Source organism: Cavia porcellus, unplaced genomic scaffold (assembly GCF_034190915.1).
Source record: "Cavia porcellus strain 051 isolate PalLab524CR breed Dunkin Hartley unplaced genomic scaffold, mCavPor4.1 scaffold_20, whole genome shotgun sequence".
Classification (NCBI taxonomy): domain Eukaryota; kingdom Metazoa; phylum Chordata; class Mammalia; order Rodentia; family Caviidae; genus Cavia; species Cavia porcellus.
In genome coordinates this window covers 36,152,426-36,164,696 of record NW_026947503.1, presented here as the reverse complement: position 1 = coordinate 36,164,696, position 12,271 = coordinate 36,152,426, and the positions used below count along the sequence as shown (strand labels likewise).

Here is a 12,271-nt window from a genome sequence, read left to right as displayed (position 1 = left end):
AGGGGATGGTATGGAATAGGATTCAGAGCAGCGGGCGGAGGAAGGACATTGAAGCCCCAGATTTCATGGGGGAAAACATAAAGAAATTGGAGAAATACAGGAAGAAAACGGAGTAGAGGAAAACTTAGAGTCCACATTTCTCACTTCTAATGAAGGTTGATTGAGAAGGAAATGGGAGGCGGCTGGAATGTTCAGTGCACAATTGGCAGTAGAGAAAGGCTCTGAAACCCTAATAACCATGGTGTTAATATCAGATTTCTAAAACTTCATTTTTTATTTTTTGGTACTGCGGATATAGCAGATTTCTCTACTCTGGACCATGTATTTCAAAAGATAAGCAGGAGAGCACTGTCAAATTTTGCCTGGAGGGGCGTGTGTGTGTGTGTGTGTGTGTGTGTGTGTGTGTGTGTAAACACAGTCATTGACTCACAAATGCCTGAGCAACTGCCAAAAGCAAAGACAAAGCTATGGAGCATAATTTAAGTCATATGCCATTTTACAAAACAAATTAAGAGCCGAAACAATTCCAAACCCTACCGCCCTGTCCCACCAATCATCCCTTTTGGATCTCTTGATTGGCTAAGACCACAGAAGCGCTTCGCAATAAAAATTCTAAGTTTAACGTTGATGGACGGCATAAAGAGACCATCTCGGCCAGTGATTGGTTGAACTGTCCAAGGTCTAGCCAATCCAGAAAGGGGCGGGCTGGTTAAGCGTCAGGTGTCCAGGAGTCACATTCCTCAGACTTACTGGTCAGCCCAGTAACTGACTTCTTTTCTTCCTCTCCTGGACCCTAAGGCAGAATCTAATGGAGCTTTCTTACCAGACCCTCAAATTCACTCATCAGGCGCGCGAAATGGTAAGGAAAGCGTGGGGAAAGAAACAATGGACCGGGAACTCCTGTCTCTTGTCGCCGCCTGCCGCACGACTCTCTGATTGCCATGGCGACAGAGTCCGCAGCCGTATTGGCGCAAACTCAGGGAGAAGCCCTAGGCCCCGGTCGTAAAATCCAAGGCTGGGCAGGAGGCTGTGATGGAAAAGGGATAAATGTGAGACAGCGGCCGGTTTCGGGCTGACAACGGGTTTGATCGAGGGTAGTGTGGGTGGTGACTGAGGTATCTGACTGAGGTGACTGAGGTGTCAGACTGTGTAACAAGTGGCAGGTAGTATCAGGCAGACTGGAGCTTGCTGTGGTCAAAATGATACTATGGAAATGTAAGAAAGCTCTGACCTGGAGTTTGGATTTAGTTTCAAACACGCAGCTGCCAAGGCTGGGGATCTTGGGTATTTAATTCCCTTCCTGGGCTTCAGTTTTTTCTATTTGAAAGAAAAATAGTTGAAATGCAATCCTTTTCACATGAAGATTCCGTGAACTTTATAGTACATTACGAGGTTTCCTGGGATCTGTATCATCTGCCACTGGACAGCAATTCTTTCTATGACAGTGAACATGAATTGAGAGGTACCCCACGACGGGCGCTGGGGATATAAAAGCAATGCTGGTATAGGCCCCACTTCTAGAGATTCATATTTGCAAATCCGGGATGGCCCTGTGTATCAGTATATTTTCAAAGGTCATTAGGTAATATGATGTGTCGCTAAGCATATGAACCACTGCTCTAATGTTAGCTACCTTTTAAACAACTAACATAAAAATTAGATAACCCTGTGTTTGGCATTCCCTCTACCTGTCAAACCTCTATTTTTCTCCAATTTCAATAAAGTTTTTGCCACTTCCTTACCAATGAATTATACTTACACTCAGTTTGATCTGAAACTAAATTACATACCTACATCAGAGTACTTTGGGTTGACTTTAATAAAGCAGATTCCTGGTTCTCATCATGACTTACTGAATCAGAAAATAGTGTGGAATCTTCAAACTTGGATTGTAAACCTCATGTTTGAAGATCACAACCCCAAATGGTTTCACATGTTTTCATGACCTTAAAGAGCATCTACATACCAAACACTCCTCCAAATTAACTCTGGACTAGATCTCTATACTGAACCCCAGACTCATATCCTAGAACTGTGGTGGAGAGCCTATGACACATGTGCTACAGGAGGCATCCAGAGTCCTCTGTCAGCACACAAGAAAAGTGGCTCCAGGGAGCCAAGTCACCCCAAGTAGTGCTCCAGCAGCCATTCACCTTTAATTGCAGTGTTGGCACTTCATGATAAATGAGTTTGGGATTGCAGTTTGGGCACTCTAAAAGGTTCACCATCACTGCCCTCAAAGATGGATTATAGGGAAGACAATGAATCATCTGGTTATGGAATATTCAGTGGTATATCTCAAGTATCTTCATCTTAGCTTGTTCCACATTTAACTTTTAACTTCTGTACAAATTAAACCTTTTCTAGTCTTCCCCAGGTTGGGATTGTGAAACCACCACACACTCAATTGCTAAAATCAGAATTCTCAGTCATCTGTAACTCCTTATTCCTAGTCCTTCCCTCTGTCCTTTATGAAAGAAGACACCAGATTCTATAGATTCTAATTCTGTAATGTGTTTTCAATAATACATGTCTCTATAGCCACCATCCTGATCTACCAAAAATCCCTAAACTGCTCTTAGCTATGCTCTGTTGCTTTTTATCATTCTTTAATCCTCTCTTCAACCAACAATCAGAGCCATTTTCATACAATTGAGTTCTTCTCTGACTGAGGTCCTTTAGATGGCTTTTCATTATGCTGAAGCCCCAAATTTTGACAGAACCTAAAATGCACTGCACTAAATGGCCCCTGCGTTGCCTCCAGGCTCTTCCTTATTTATTTATTTCTATTTTAAAGAGGAAAAAGTAAACAAAAATACAGACAATATTATGGAGTTTCAAAAAGGATAATAAGAAATGACCTCTTTCCTCTTTGCCTTTCACAGCTCCAGCTGCATTCTGTTTAATCTGACACTGCTCTAAACTCCATATAGTTTGCACCACACAATTTAGTGCTTAATTTATATTATCTGTTTCCTGTATGTGACAGAATCTTTAAAAAGTCTCCTGTAACTTGAAGGCAGAGATCTGATTCTTAGTTTTTGTTTTAGTGCCTAAATGGTACTAAACAGTAATTAAGGTTTGCTTTTTGGTGGCTGGATCACTTGGGGTCAAGGGATTAGGGATCTACTGAAGGGAAATGGAAGGAGGCAGAGGAGGTGATTGGGTGAACTGAAGGTTAAGAGAGCTATTTGTGGTATTTACAAGGACCTAGAATCACCTGCATCAACTACTGTATTAGGATTTCCAGAATATTTTCTTTCTATTTGGTTGATTTTATTTTGAATTATTTATGCATTTATGTTCATTTTGTTTTTATTAAAGTAATCTCAGCATGTACTTTAAAATTGCAATAGTTAGAAAAACTTAAAGAAAACCTAGCCTCCTGCTTCATTTCACTTTGCTGTTAACTATTGTTTCCATAAGTAACCATTTGGCTTGTTTTAGAAGCTTCTTCAGAATAGTATGTTTACATTTCTGATTCTTGATTTTTCATTGCCTGTTGCAGTGTACTTTTTATGGGAGATGAGTATTTAACTCTCTTTTATACCCCCCTTCTCTTTCATCCACCATCAGCTTGTACTTCCCCTTCCCTATTTTCCCAAGGTAAAGAGAAATTCTATCATAACTTTTGGCAAATCAATTTATAGTTGATATGATCATTAACAACAGCCATTTTGCATACTGTGATTACATTGTTTTTTTCATTTAGTTTCTGGGACAAGACTGAATCATATCTTATAAGTGCCTTATTATGATTTAGTTTCTGTATATTGGATACCATCTCATTCTCAAACTTTCTGAAAAAACTGTATAACTCTCAATGTAGTAATGTTCATGCAGTCATTTCTAAGCTCCGAGTTGCTTTTTTTGTGATATCCTTTCTGGATCTCCCTCACTATCTTTTGTGTGGCTCTCCCTCTTTCTCCTCTCTCTTTCTCTGAGCTTGATGGACAGCTTTCTTTCTGGAAAATTCCCTCATCTCTTTCTGTGTTAGAAATCCTGTTTCTTGGGTTCCCAGCTTCCTCCTTTTTGCCCTACATTCCTTGTTTAGTGAAACACATCAATCAGCCACTGCCTAAAAAAGATACAAATTCTAATGTGTGAGACCTTGGAGCACATGATGATAAAGCCAGCACTCTGTGAAACTGAGGCAGGAGCATTGAAAATTTGTGTCCAGGCTGGGAAATTTAGAGATAGCTTATCTAAAAATATAAAAAAGGGCTACAGATATAACTCTGCATAAAGGCCTTGGGTTCAGTCCCTAGAACAGAGAGTGACAGACAGAGAGACAAAAAAGAGAGCAGGAGATGAGAGTTTTTGAAACAGGTTATATATGAAACCTTCTATTCACTTACTTTGATTGATACTTTAATAGATTAATACTTGGGGTTGGAATTTATTTCAGCTCAATTGTGAGGATGTTGCTCCATTATCTTTTAGCTTTCAACATAATAGTTATGACTCTGATGCTATTCTTTGTCTTCTTCTGTAAAAGCTTTTAGAATCTTAATGTCTCAGAGTTCTGAATTTTCATGATGGTGTGGCTTGTCAAGGATCCTTTGTTCATAAGGTTGATATGAAGTTCCAGGTCATTTATATTAAAATAATTCATGTTCTCATTCTGAAAAAACTTATGTGAAAGGAATTCATGCCCTCATTCTGAAAAAAATTTGTTTTTTTTCCCCACAAAATAATTCTCTCTTCTGTCTCTGTTTTTACTTCTCTCTGTCCTTGTCATGTTTGTATTTTTTCTTTCTGGAAGTCCTAATTGTTGGGTGTTGACTTTGAAATTCAGTTTCCAATTATGCTATTTCCTATTTTATTTCCCTTAACCCATTCTATTTACTGAATTTTAAATTTTTTCTATAGTATTCCTCTTTCCATGTTTTTTCTATTGATTGTCTGAATGCTTCTTTTTCATAGTATGCCATTCTTCTAAGATACCATGATTCCTTTTATCTCACTGAGAGATCCCCTCACCTCTGCTCCTGTTTTTCTCTCTCTCTGTCTCTCTCTCTCTCTCCTTTTGCTCCTAGCATTTTTCTTGTTTTCATGCAAATTTCCTTTGTATTTTTTCTGCTCCTATCATATAGAAAATTTTCCCTCAGAAGTCTGCTATCCTTGGCCATCCATTTGTTTTTAAGAATGAGACACCTACTGGGCTTAGTAAACCCAGCATTCTGGTGGGTAAAACAGGAGGCTCAAACACGTTTGAAGCCAGCATGTGCTGCATAGTAGGTTCAAGGCTAGCCTGGAATACATGGGAAAGCTGTCTCAAAAGACCAGTGAAAAAGAGGAACACCTAAAAGCTAACTGCAATATGTGCGCTTTAGAGAAGCTTGTCTAATAAAGATGGATTTATCTGTGGAATGCTCAGAGGACTAGAGGCCTTTTCACTAGGGACCCCCAAATGTCATTGTCTTAAGAATCTATTGAATTTCTCCTGAGAATAAACTTCTCATCTTCTAGCAGTGTAGCTGAGGGTTTGTTACCTAACAGGGTGGGGAGGAATCTGTTATCCTCTGCTCAGCCTGCCTCTGACTCCTTATTTCTTCCCTTAGAGGTTTCTGGTGTCTCTAGAGGTACCTGGTGTACCTAGTTTCTGTTATTTTCCAGTATCTTGTCATGGATGTTCGCGTTTTGTTGGTTTCTTCTCCCGTAGATATTGTTTTTTGTTTTTGTTGCTATTGTTACTTGCTTTTCTCTGCCAGTTTTATTGATGTGTATGTCTGTCATTAGCTTCAGTTCTGAATTGTTTTCTTGATGGATCATAAACTTCTATTCTTTCACCACCATTTTACTATGTTTTTGTGAGGGAAGAGCAACAAATGACCTCTAAAACACTTTTTATTTAGATATTTATGAGTGTCTACGGGAGGCTATCATACTAGTTGCTGTTTTAGGAAGTAGATCTGGGAAATGAATATTTTAGCGATTGTCTGATGTAGAATTAATATCTAAAGGAAACTTTTTGGTTGATTTCAAGTTAAGAATTTGTCATTTGATGTGTTCACATATTCAAATTTAGTTATTGTTTGGATTTGGGAGGCCCTGGTGGCTGAGCAGGGGAAAGATGCTTTTGAGTTCACATCCTTGTTGTCACTTGTTCTACGCTGAGGTAGATGTGTATGTATTCATAACTCACTCATACAATAGGTAGTACCCAGAGCCCACTCGCTCCAAAATGTAATGCTGGTGTTTGGAGTTATCCATGCATAGGCACACTTGGCACTATGACTGTTCTTAGGAAATCCCTCGTCTTTTGGCTTCCATGGTACACTACTTCAGTTTCCTAGTTTTCCTCTTTTGTATCTGGTCTCCTGGATGAACTCGACTTTCTATGCTCCTTATTTTTTTTTTTATTTTTTATTTTATTATTATTATTATTATTTTTGTTCTAAGGATTAAGCTCAGGGCCTTCTCACTAAGCTACATCCCCAGCCTGTCTATATCTTTTAAAAATTTTTAATTTGTTAAATTTTTGATACAGGCTTTTGCTAAATTTCCCCTAGGTTGATCTTGAGTTTTTCCAACTTCCTGCCTCAGCCTCTCAGAGTGCTGGAGTCACAAGTTGTGCCACCACACCAAGTTACATTCTTTTTGCTTTTGTCTTTGAAATTTTTTTCTTTGTTAGCCTATTATCAGATTAATAAATTGCCTTTTCATAATGCCATGAGTATATAACACATTATCCTAGGAACTTATAATTGAATATTAATCTGTCGGATATTTTGTGCCCACTTCAGTTTATTATAAGATCCTTAAATGCAAGGAAAGTTTCTTTTCTATGAGTAAGTTTATGCAAAAGATGTGCACATTAAATATCTGAATTTTGTATTTTGATACTTAATTTTGTGTATCAGCTTGACTCCATATTTGCAAGACTGATGTGGATCAAAAATATTTGAAAATAAAAGTTGTGTGTGTATTGAAGATATACAATCTAGAATGAGGATGTACAGAATTTTTTGTTTCTTATCAACATAACAATTTATATAGCTACTACATTATACTATATTATATGTAAGTAATCTAGAGATGATTTTATGTTTATAGCAGTATGTATATAAGTTAAATGTAAATGCCATGCCATTTTATTTTATCTCTTCCTGCAAGTTAAGGTTAGTGTTTATCTAACCTCTACACCTCTGCCACTTTCTTTTTCTCAGTCTGACTCTAAGAATTCTTCAGAATAATCTAAGACCAAGCTAGCTGTTAGAAGCGTGATGCAGCATTTTAAATTTGATCATCCAATTAAAAACAAATAATAATCCATATCAATGCACGAGGATGATTTTTAAAAAGCTGTAACTGATACACATGCTCACTGGTACACATAAAATAAGCCTAAAACAGGGCTCAGGATTTACCTTAGTGGCATAAGCACCTGCCTGGCAAGCACAAGGTTGTGAGTTTGATCCCCAGTACAAAAAAAAAAAAAAATCCTAAAACAGTCTTTTATTTATTCTGATGTGTCATTATACGTGCTTTTGAAAAGTTGGTACTTTGCCTCAGCTGAGCCTTTTATATTAAAAAATATCTAGTTAAGTAATTGGTAATTAATGGAATGGCTGGCTTGTTTTCAAAATGAGTTAATGTCTTAGTTTTTATTAATTGCATAGACCTCTATAAAATGGACTAATTGAAAATTTAATTGTAGCAGAGTTTTTCTTTAAAGATTTCAGGCTTTAAAAAAACAATCCAGGCTTATTAAACTCAAATGTTCAAACATTTAAGCATCTATTGAAATACCAATGGATACAAATAATACATAGTTCTAAATACTAATTAAACAAAACACAAATCACCCTAACATTAAGCTCAGTTTTAAGTGTTCTGTTCTGCTCTTACATGAGAAAGATTAACTACTTCACGACTGACCATGGCTGCAGCTTTGTGGGCACCTTTTAAAGTGTTGTGGCTGCTGCTAAACCACGTTTTTCCTGTACCTGGAAGGGAAACTGATCAGACAACCCAGATACTTTGTTAATGTTATAGTGGTGCTCTTGGAGACTTCCTTGTTGGTTTTTCTCTCTCTCTCTCTCTTTTTTCTTTCTTTTTTAACCATAAACTGAGAATATACACTCCTGAATTTGTATATTCATATTTTAAAATTAATTTTATTGCTACCCTTTAGATATATATAATGATCACATCTATCATAAGGAATTTGGACCTGTACATAGTATATCTTAATTCTTCTTTTTTCTGCTACCCTCTCCCCTCCATTCAACCCCTTCCCCCCAGTTATTTACAAAAGTATTGTTTCCATTTTTTCTCCTTTTTCCTTTCCCTCTTTCCCTCTCCTTGTTCTCCTCACCATTTAACACTTTCGTCCCATTTCCCAATATCTGTTTTAGTCCTTATTTATACTTGCAGTTTCTCACACCAGGGAAACAATGTAATATTTAAATATGTGTATCCAACTTATTTCACTTAAGAATATGCTCTTGAGGTATATCTATTTAGCTAGAAATGTCTCAATGTCTTTATGGCAGAGTAGTATATAAAAAGTGTATTTTCTTTATCCATTCATCTGTTGATGGGTATTTAGGCAGTTTCTCAAACTTAGCTATTATAAGTTGTGCTTCTATAAACGTAGAGGCGCATACATCTGTTGTACCCCAAAAATGAGATGACGTCCAAAAAGAAAGAGTGCTTTATTTAAGCTGGCACCAGTGGCACAGTGCTTTGGAATTTGCAAAACTGTGCAACTAGGGTAGATTTTTGGGAGGCTAATAAGGAAAAAACCGCAAAACAGGGGTAGGAGGGGGCAAGGGTGAGGAAGGCTTTTTGTTCCCTATTTGATTTGGGGACAGAGTTTCTAGCTTAGTCAGTTGCCTTGTGGAAATTTTCGTAGCTGGTGGTCAACGAGTTCCTTATTTACAGGAACTTGGCGACTTGTGGTCAGCTAATTCCAGGAACAACTGTCTTTAACAAAAAGGGGACAGAGATTGAGACACAATATAGGTAACTTGAGGTTGACTGATTCCAGGAACAATTGTCTTTCACAAAGGGGGACAAAGGTTGAGACAGAGCACAGGGTTACCAGGATAATGACACATACAGAGCAAGATGGTGGCGTTTTTAGTTAGAGTACACAACATCACTGTGGTATGATATTTTTAATTCTTTTAGGAACGTACCAAGAAGGGGGATAGTTGGGTCAAATGGAACTTTTAGATTTAGATTTTTGAGGAATCTCCAGATAGATTTCCACAGTGGTTGCACCAGTGACACTCCTACCAAAACTGGAAAAGTTTTCTTTTTTTTCCCACAACTTAGCCAGCATTTGTTTTTGGCTGATTTCTTCATAAATAGCTTTCTGAAGTGAGATGGGATCTCAGTGTTTTAATATGCATCTCAAATAAATAGGGATTTGAACATTTTTTTCATATATTTATTTGCCCTTTGTTCTTCTACATCTGAGAAGTATCTATTCATTTCATATGCCTATTTTTGGTCTGGATCTTTAAATTTGAGGGATCTGATTTTTTCCCCCCAGATCTTTATATATTCTAGATAGTAATCCTTTGAGGTAAAGCTAGCAAAAGTATTCCCACTCTATGGATTACTTCTTTGCTCTGTTGGTGGTTCCTTTTGCTATTCAAGAGCTTATTATTATGTTGAGATTCCAGTTTTTGATTCTTTTCTGTGTCATCAAAGTTTTGTTCATGAAGTCTCTGCTTGTGCCTGTTTGCAAGATTTCTGCCTATCCTATCTTCTAGGAGATTTAGTGTTTCTGTTTTAATATTTAGATTTTTTATGCATTTTGGTTTTACTTTAGTGCATGGGGGGAGATATGGGTCTAGGTTTAATTTTCAGCATGTGGAAAGCTAGTTTTCTGAGCACCATTTGTTAAAGGAGCTATCTTTTTTCCAGTGTTTGGTTCCTTTCTCAAAGATATGGTGGCTGTGGTGCTTGGAGTTCATTCTGCATCTTCTAATCTGTTCCACTGATCTTTGGGTCTTTCTCTGCCAGTACTATACTTTTTAATCATGCATGATAGCTTTGTAGTATATGATGCCACCCACCTTTGCTTTATTGCCCAGAATTGTTTCTTTTATTCTAGGTCTCCTCTGTTTCCCAGTGAATGTTAGGATTATTTTCTCCATTTCTGTGAAGTATGTTGTTATTATTTTGATTTGCATTAAATCTCTTTAACAATTTTGAAAGTACAGCCATTTTCATTATATTGGTTCTTCATATCCAAAAACAAGGGATATTTTTCTATTTTCCAGTACCCTCTTTGATCTCCTTTTTCAGATTACTGTAATATTCAGGGTAGAAGTCTTTTATTTCCTTCGTTAGTTAGATTCCTATGTATTTCATTTTTTGGATGCTATTGTGAAATGTATGGTTTCCTTAACTTCCCACACATTGAGTTTATTTGTGTATTTAATTTCATCTGTTACTCATTGGTTACTCAGGAGGGTGCTAATTAATTTCTGTGTGTTTCTATAGTTTTTGTGGTATCTCTTGCTATTGATTTCCAACTTCATTGCACTATGATCTGATTATATCCATGAGATAATTTCATTTTCATTTTCCTATGTTCTATGAGCGAGTATGTGTTCTACTTTGGGGAAAGTCTTATGCAGCTGAGAAGAATGTGTATTTTGATGCTGTAGAATGGAACAGTTAATAGACATCTAGTAACTCCATTTGTTCAAATGTTTGGTTCAGTTCTAATATTTCATAGTTGATTTTTTGTCTAGTTGATTTGTCTATTTGTGAGTTTCATTACACTAATATACTATATAATTACATTACACCAATATAATTCATTACAATTATATTAGTGCTTATTTGATTTTTCCATGTCCATTAATGTTTCTTTTATATAGTTGGATGTGCTGGCATTTGGTGCATACATTTTTATGATTGCTACCTCTTCCTCTTGGATTGTTCCCTTAACAAATATGTAGTGATTTTATTTGTCCCTCTTTTGTCAGTCTTGGCTTGAAATCCACTTTATCCATAGATAGAATAGCCATACTTCCAATTTTTTGAGTTCATGTAGCATAAAGTATTGTTCTCCATCCTTTGCCTTTCGGTCTATGTATTTCTTTGAGTTCATGTGTTTCTTGTATGAAGCATGTTCTTGTTTCTGCCAATCTGTTTCTTTTGATTGGTGAATTGAGACCACTTACATTGATAGTTATAACAGATATGTATTGACTTATCCTTGTCATATTGTTTTCCTATTGATGCTTTTCTTTTTCTCCCCTCTGTTTAATTGCTTGTTCTTGCCTGGTGGATTCATTCCGGTGGGGGTTATGAAGTTGTAATCCTTGTTATCTCTTTCTAGATTATCCTTCCGAACATTTTGGAGTGCTGCTTTGGTGTTTGTGACTTTTTTCAGGTACTCTTTGTTAAGGAAGTATCTTTTTTTTTTTTTTTTTTTTTTGTACTGGAGATCTAACTCACTACCTTGCACTTGCCAGGTAGGTGCTTACACTGCTGAGCTAAATTCCTGGCCCGGAAGTATCTTATTTTTCTATCAATCTTGAAAAATAGTTTCTATTAATTTTGAAAGATAGTTTAGATCAATCTGATTTAGAAGTTGTTTCCTTTAGGGCTTGAAATACTTCACTCTAAGCTCTTCTTGACTTCAAGGTTTGTGTTGACAAGTCTGCTGTGATTCTGATGGGCTTTCATATATAGGTGATTTGTTTCTTTTCTGTAACAGCTGTTAATATTCTGTTCTGTTGAATTTCTAGAATCTTGACTATCATATGCCTTGGTATAGATTTCTTTTGATCATAGCTAAATTCTATATGCCTCATTTATCTGTACATCAAATTCTTCTTCCACGTTTGGAAAGTTTTCTGCCATTACTTTTGTGAATGGGTTTTATATGTCCTTTGTGGCATGTCCTGATTTTTCATTGATTCTGATTAATCATATGTTACTCTTCTTTGCATCATGTCGCAGGTGTTGGGTTGATTTTTCATGATCCCTTGCTATTTTAAAGAAGCCCTTGTTTTCATGATCGTGAAGCATAATACTGTCTTCACTTGGTATTCTGTCCTCACATTGGTTGATTCTGCTGTGTATGCTTTCAACAGAATTTTTATTCTACTGGATATCTGCTTGAATCTGTTTCATGGATTCATTTCTTTCCTATGTTGGGCATTCATGGTTTCCATCATTTTGCTAAGCTTCTCTATTTTTTATCTGTAATTACTCTAGATTCACTAAGCATGACCTTATTCACAGTCATCACCTCTTTGGTTATGCAAAAATTATTTTTGATTTTTTTTTT

The 12,271-nt window shown here is 36.6% G+C and overlaps 1 protein-coding gene across 2 annotated transcripts in view; it reads left to right on the top strand.

The window, feature by feature from the left end:
- Positions 1-727: 727 nt before the first annotated feature.
- Katnal2 (katanin catalytic subunit A1 like 2) overlaps positions 728-12,271 on the top strand; it is a 72,588-nt gene continuing 61,044 nt past the window's right edge. The window contains exon 1 of one of the 2 annotated variants that reach the window (XM_063231723.1): positions 728-859. Coding sequence is in view for 1 of the 2 variants with exons in the window: in XM_013157169.3 (XP_013012623.1) it covers positions 809-859 (51 nt within the window). In the remaining variant the exon portion in view is untranslated. The remainder of the gene's footprint in view (positions 860-12,271) is intronic. The other variant, XM_013157169.3, reaches the window with a different exon arrangement.